Source organism: Stigmatopora argus, chromosome 22, assembly GCF_051989625.1.
Source record: "Stigmatopora argus isolate UIUO_Sarg chromosome 22, RoL_Sarg_1.0, whole genome shotgun sequence".
In the NCBI taxonomy this organism is placed as follows: domain Eukaryota; kingdom Metazoa; phylum Chordata; class Actinopteri; order Syngnathiformes; family Syngnathidae; genus Stigmatopora; species Stigmatopora argus.
In genome coordinates, this window is record NC_135408.1 from 2,823,427 (window position 1) to 2,830,121 (window position 6,695).

The window sequence follows — 6,695 nt, forward strand, 5'->3', positions numbered from 1 at the left end:
TGTGTGTTGACACCTTTATTGCTTTAACATGGTTATAGCATTTAGTTTACATCTGGTATCATAACATAGTTAAATGAAGCTGTTTTCAGGGAAAAAATACGTGCAGAATTTTCATAGAAAGTGGTTTTGTGTAAATACTGCTCACAGCATTGAGCCCATAGAACCTGAAAAATGATGTGAAATGTTTTAAAAAGAAAAAAAAAGAAACAAAATAATTGCGACAAATGTTTCATGTAAATATAAGGCTACGACTTTCAAAAAAGTGTGTAAGATTTTCAAGCAATTGTGAAACTTGTTTACCTAATTAAATAGCATTGGAGAAAGAGTATAATGCCGTTAAAACATTATAAGACTTTTCAATGCCTTAACATTTTATTTTAATTTTTAATTGATTTTTTTTTAGGCAGGAAAGTCCCATTGAGAATAAAAACCTATTTTTCGGTAATCCTGGACAAAAATTCAACTATCTTTGCATTCTTGTCACGTCTACTTAGCCTGTAATGAACGTAAACATCCATATACTGTTATTGTAGTCTGAAAAAATTCAATATTAGTCACACTGTTTTGGTAGTATATGACTGAAAAAGCCATCATTGGCAGAACATGTTTTACCTTGCAGCTTATAGTAATGAGGCAAGACTATGATAGTTGACATTTAAAAGAAAGGGAATCTTAGGTTAATCCATTTGTTGTAAATGGTGTAAAATCAAAGGGATATGACTTCTTTGTTTTATTATGATTTGCTTGCTTGACAGAGATGAATGTGACAGATTTACTTTCAAATCAAAACAGATTCTTGTTTTTTTGTTTTACTTTAAACAATCCTCTTATCTGTACAATGGGGAAAATGAAACACATTTTCGGTGTTTCCTGAGCAAAAATAAGCTTTAAAAAATTGGGGAGGGGTAATATGTGCAAATTTGGTTCTATAAGGCTCTGGTGATGCATCTTACCATCTTTTTAAAATATTCTATAACTGGATAAACACATATTTAGTTAGCCACAAATATGAGACAGAATCTGTAAATCCGTTGTGTCGCGAGGAATTGTTCATGGATTTAGAAGACCCACTGCCACAGGAAGTGATATCAGAATTGACAAAAGCCATGGCGCTGATTTAAACATCACGCTAATTGCCGAGCAAATCGGAAGAATCCCTGAAAAGAAAGACAAACGCGACTTTATGTTTGACACTCTCCGGAGGCTGGTGCTGCTATGAAATAGGAGACTGACTCACGGTGATGGACGGCCATGCTGTTCTCCTTCCAAACGGTGCCCTGGTAAACCCTGCACGTGTAGGTGTAAGGCTTTTCATCGGCCATGGGCGCCCAGGTGAGGCGACACACGTTTGGGGCGAACAGGCTGACGTTGCTCCTCCGGCGGTCCTCGATGGACACATAGATGACGGCGTTGGGGTAGGTACTGCCCACCAGCCTGCTATCCTGACGATACTCACAGTAGGGACCTGGTATCTCATCGTTGACTGGGAACTCACAGTCTACCCTGACGTTCCTCTCCAAATAAGTCAGGCATGGAAACATCTGAGGCCCACGTGGAGGGAAAAGAAACGTGTAGAAGGAACTCACTAAAAAAGAAACAAAAAAATAAAATAAATAGAATAAAAAAAATTAAAAAAAAAATAAGAAAAAAAAAAGAAAATAAAAAAATAATAATAAAATAAAATTTAAATAAAAAATAAAAAAATAAATAGGAAAGGCATTTTAGACCAATAGATAGGTAATAAGTAAGTTAATATGTGCATACACACACACACACACATATATATATATATATATATATATATATATATATATATATATATATATATATATAAGCACATGTATACATACATACACATAGATGTACATGCATGCATACAGTAGGTCTTAACACTCAGCCATTTGTTTTGTTAAAGAGCCTGACAGCTGATGGGAGGAATGATTTCAGTCCTTAACAAACATTCAAATACTGTGACTGAATAAATACGCTTGTAGCAATAAATACCACCCAAATAATTGATTATACTTTGATTAAAGATGACGACATCACTATTTTTATAATCTCAGTCATGATACAATCTTGCAACCCTGTCGTTTTTTTTTACTGTTTGAATACATATACATGGTTAAAGGGGTTTATCATACCCAACATTTTAAAACAACCATCCAGCATCAGATGAATTAAATAAAATGACTTACTGTGAATTTGGTGCGTTATTATGATCTGGGCAAAGAGTAGACATACTGTGGTGAGCAGGTGACACGCCATTCGAATGCAGTCGACAATACTGGAATCCAGAACACTTGAATAACCTTCACACTGTGAAGTTCACAGCACGTTATCACCTGCTGACAAAGTGCAACATGGGACCTCATGAGAAGTGCATGCCTGAATAAAGCATTGAAAAATAAAAACCAACACAACGTGGCTTTGGAATCCAGAGGGTATTGGAAGTATCCCTTAGCAGCAAAAAATAGCGGGTCAGTGCAGGCTGCAGATATGACGACGCCCATGCAGTGACTTTGCACTGCAGCAAACTGCACCGCTCCATCCCATCTCTTCTTCAACGCAGGTTGAGACTGCTGCACCCCCCGGCACTTTGCAAGACGATGAGGCCCGGATATGCAAGACAGGTATAAAATGAAGGACTTACCTGCTTCCCCGACGTGATGTTTCGTTGCGGGCGAGCTCGACGTCAAGCGCTCCAATACAAACACTGGGGCGCACACGCACTACTGTAACTTTGAGTATTAAAGACAGAAAAAAATAAGAATCAATTGGAACAAAAAGGTAGATTTTTTTGGGGGGTATACTGATTTTGTTTCCAAATGTATTTGCGTCAATACAACTATGTGTTTGAAGATAAAAAATAAAAAATAAACGTATAGTAGTACTGAGCAGTCCCACACTGGAGCAATGCCGCAGTTCTACACGAGCTCCCTCTGCTGGATAAATGAAATAGGTAACACCGTGGCCATTTATTGTGGTTTGGACCAGAGCCCTGAGACTTTGTTGCGACTCACTACTCCTGCAGCAACCCAATCAGTCAGGGGATGATCACCTCAGTTCAGAAGTCCAACAAACTATTAACGCGTATTGGTGCCATATATTTTGGAAATATAGTTGTCATTGGGGCGGCCCGGCGGCTGAGTGGTTAGCGCGTCGACCTCACGGTGGGGGTCCTGCATTCAAATCCAGGTCGGTACACTTGTGTGGAGTTTGCATGTTCTCCACCGGGCCTGCGTGGGTGTTCTCCAGGTCTTCCGGTTTCCTCCCACATTCCAAAAACATGCATGGTTGGCTGATTGGACACTCTAAATTGCCCCCAAGTATGATTGTGAGCGTAAATGATTGTTTGTCTCCCTGCGATTGGCTGGCCACCAAATCAGGGTGTCCCCCGCCTCTGGCTCGAAGTCAGCTGGGATAGGCTCCGGCACCCCCCGCGACCCTAGTGAGGATAAAGTGGTTCAGAAAATGAAAAAAAAAGTTGTCATTTATACCGTTAATGTTAATTAACAGGGTGGTTAGCACGTTGGCTTCGATTGAACCTTCGATCCCAGGTCCGGATCGTCCAGTGTGGAGTCTGCATGTTCTCCCCTGGCTTGCGCAGGTTTTCTCCGGGTACTCTGGTTTCCTTCTACTTGCCCAAAAACATGTAGGGTTAGCTGGCCTCTAATTCGGGATGTCCTGGTGTCCATCATTGGCAACCCTTGTGAGGATAAGCGGTAGTATAATGAATGAATGTTAATTATTATAACCGAATAATTGAAAATGAATATTATACATTCCCCTTATAGGGACTTCCTTCTCTCTCATAAGTAATACAAAGTGGTGGCTGAAATCTGCTGGGATAGTTAGTTCATCCCAGGGGGTTTTGATGGGGCTTATTCCACAGCAAATTCATTATGCCAAATGATGGGTTATTCACAGATTGACAGATGACATGACCACAATCTTCAACTGCCCATTTTATGAACCAACTGACCTTTGCAATCCAACTGTCTACTGTCAACCCGAATACGGGATGAAATAAAGTTCTAACCTAACCTAAATAGCAAATATATAAAGATTACCATTGTGAAGCCAATAACAAAATGAAAAATAATGCACAGGTTTCAAAGTTTGAGAACATTTCATAACTAGTCATTCTTAAATCTATAAAAAGCCACTTCAAATGTGATTGCTTAGGAGTTACATAAATTAACAGGATCGAAAATTGCATTGTAAAATACATGGTCACCCAGCCTTAATTAGCTGCTACTAGCGTTTGTCTTTGAGAGGCTGCAAGGCTGCTGCCATGTCCTCAGAGACTACTTTGCAAGGGAGGTGTTCAGCAAATGTCCTTGAAAAGACGGATGAGCAATGTGCACAGAATAGGCTACAGAGGATACAGTGAGTTTAGCATTCAGGGTAATGTCCTCAATGTTTAAAAACATCCATTCTGACACTAGCAGTTGTTTCAGTGGTAATACCCTCCAAAAATATGCAGTTCGTTAAAGTCACATTTGGTTATTGTGGTGGTTTACACGCCGCCCTCATTAACCGCCGTGAGGGCAATGACACCATGCTATTTTGTAACTGCACCTTTTTTTTCATTAATGGCAGGTGTCATTTGCTCAAAATTCTCAATATCATTGCACAAAAGACAAATAGCTACACGGCAGATGTGAATCACAAAGAAACTAGGTCAAATTCTATCAAATTAAAAAGATACATTGGTAAGGGAAATCAAACTGTGCAGTTTTGATATTTTGTTTTGTTTTGAGACCTTGTAGATAAAAAAATCATTTGATATGCCTTATGCGCAATGGAAAACTGTACATTCAAATATATACTTAAATATCCACATGGACCTGCTGTACTTTTCTAGAGAGTAACCAATAAAATGTGTCAGCTGATCAACTTCTGTCCTCTGTTAAAAAATGGTGTGGGGAGGAAAAAAAATCAATAGTAATGCCGATGTAATGTTGATAAATGTCTCTTAACTGAAGTGGAGCAGCCCTTTCTCCCCCTCCCTTACCGTCCCCCTCCCTTCCTCTCGCCTGTGTTTCTTCTCGGATCCGACCTCTACTGTAACAACCCCTGGCATCACTGCAGAGCACTGAGGAGAGCAATAAAACTGCACCAGACAAGGTGAGGATGATTTATACGCTATTGCTCGCAGAATTTTACTTATGAGTTAATATTGAATTTTACAACACCAAGACAGTAATTCAACAGATTTTTTTTTTTACTGTGAATAATGATCTTTTGGCTTTTCTAATGCTGTTACGTAAATATGGGGGGAAAGGATATTTGCATTCAAACTTATCCATGTATTAGATATTCTAAACCTAAGTGATGAATTTGAAGTTGACAAATAATCAGCATGTGTAGGTGTGGTTATGAAGAGGAATGCATCAATGTTGGCAGTTTTCCAGTGAACTTTCCAGCACTTCACTGCACAGCATGAAGAGTCAGACTACGCTGCACTTATTCAGTCTAAATTGGGGCATTGGTTGGTCAAACCAGGTCAGGACACAAGTGATGACGTGTTGGTAATCTATTTTTTTAAGCAGCTGAGGTTACCTGAGTAAACTCAAAAGTATTATATAGAAACTCTAAATATTTGTAAAAACACAAAAGTGTCACGGATGTGCATGTAATTTTTTTGTTTTCATTCTTCCAGGAAAGTTGCAAGAATGTTTCTCCTTACCACAATTCTTTTTTTTGGTAAGATCATCTACATTTAAATCATGAACATTTTTATTTTCTAAACATGACTGTAAGAGAATAAGAGAAAGTTTGGGTTAATTGACGATTGGCCATTGTGTGCTGCTATGTATTCAAGTTTCAGGCTTCGCCTCAGCTCAAAAGGTGATTCAATTATCCTACTGCTCGATAGATGAGAACCATGTTAGACTAGATTGCAAATATTCACTTCCCGCTGAGTCACCCGAAGCGTTTTGCAAGTACACGCAAGGGGAAAGACTCCTGGACACCACCAACCCAGAAGAGGAGCAGCATGCCCCCTTCAAGCACCGAGCTAGAGCTCGCATCTTCCCGGGCAATGTCTGTCGACTTCTGTTTAAAAACCTGCCAAACGGCAAGTCAAATTTTACCTGCAACATCAAATTGGCCAACTCAACCACCTCTGCGTTCAAAACCTCGGTGGTGGAGAAAAGTACGGTACTTGCGTTCTTCATATGCTGGACTATTTCAAGCAAAGGCCATTAAAAATCTTCCGCTTTTTTTGATTGCAGAGCTCCTCCTCCCATGTTCTGCTCCCAGTGTCCTGTTACAAAGTTACAGTGGCCCGCTGTTGACCTTGATGACACTTCCATTGCTGTTTGCGCTTGACTGGCTGTGACTGTGGCGTCCAAACTAGTGCACCCCATCCTCTGGTGGCTCCCACTGGATGCTTAAGCTGGATGCAGATGCAATATACAGTATATCTAGGCTTAGTATGCAAGTGTACAACTGCATTTACTGTATCCTCAGCTGAGTTCAAGCACGTTCTCAGGAATACAGAAGTGAAATATGATATATTCGGTAGTATTGACACTTAAAAGGAGCATTATAGTGATTATATTCCATCTTATGTATAATTCTTAGCTTGGGAGTGATAGAATCTGCTTTCCCTAACCAAGTGATGCAAGACATCTGCCCAACAATTATTAGTAATATAATAAAGAGCAAAAATGGCGTCAAATGCA

The 6,695-nt window shown here is 39.6% G+C and overlaps 2 protein-coding genes across 3 annotated transcripts; one reads left to right on the top strand and one right to left on the bottom strand.

Moving 5' to 3' along the window:
• Positions 1 to 2,943, bottom strand: LOC144068624 (uncharacterized). Of its 2 annotated transcripts, none has more exons than XM_077593264.1 (4): positions 2,654 to 2,943; positions 2,199 to 2,345; positions 1,238 to 1,585; positions 1 to 1,157 (listed from the first exon to the last, which is right to left on the bottom strand). In XM_077593264.1, the coding sequence occupies exons 2-4, from the start codon at positions 2,266 to 2,268 to the stop codon at positions 1,051 to 1,053; spliced, it is 525 nt and encodes a 174-aa protein (XP_077449390.1). In that variant the 5' UTR covers positions 2,269 to 2,345; positions 2,654 to 2,943; the 3' UTR covers positions 1 to 1,050. The 2 variants fall into 2 exon arrangements, with proteins under 2 accessions (XP_077449390.1, XP_077449389.1); XM_077593263.1 differs by having other exon boundaries at positions 2,199 to 2,348.
• A 2,116-nt stretch (positions 2,944 to 5,059) lies between these two features.
• Positions 5,060 to 6,695, top strand: thy1 (Thy-1 cell surface antigen). Its single transcript, XM_077592558.1, has 4 exons — positions 5,060 to 5,133; positions 5,669 to 5,712; positions 5,831 to 6,163; positions 6,243 to 6,695. Exons 2-4 carry the CDS (start codon positions 5,682 to 5,684, stop codon positions 6,347 to 6,349), a joined length of 471 nt encoding a protein of 156 aa, XP_077448684.1. The 5' UTR covers positions 5,060 to 5,133; positions 5,669 to 5,681; the 3' UTR covers positions 6,350 to 6,695.

Bases quoted from the DNA above. Each gene is read 5' to 3' on its own strand.
- LOC144068624 (XM_077593264.1), bottom strand. From the start codon at position 2,268: ATGGCGTGTCACCTGCTCACCACAGTATGTCTACTCTTTGCCCAGATC. The intron at 1,586-2,198 runs GTAAGTCATTTT...TTTCTTTTTTAG, and splicing joins AATAACGCACCAAATTCACA to TGAGTTCCTTCTACACGTTT. The intron at 1,158-1,237 runs GTGAGTCAGTCT...CTTTCTTTTCAG, and splicing joins CAGCATGGCCGTCCATCACC to GGATTCTTCCGATTTGCTCG.
- thy1 (XM_077592558.1), top strand. From the start codon at position 5,682: ATGTTTCTCCTTACCACAATTCTTTTTTTTG. The intron at 5,713-5,830 runs GTAAGATCATCT...TATGTATTCAAG, and splicing joins TACCACAATTCTTTTTTTTG to TTTCAGGCTTCGCCTCAGCT. The intron at 6,164-6,242 runs GTACGGTACTTG...TTTTGATTGCAG, and splicing joins AACCTCGGTGGTGGAGAAAA to AGCTCCTCCTCCCATGTTCT.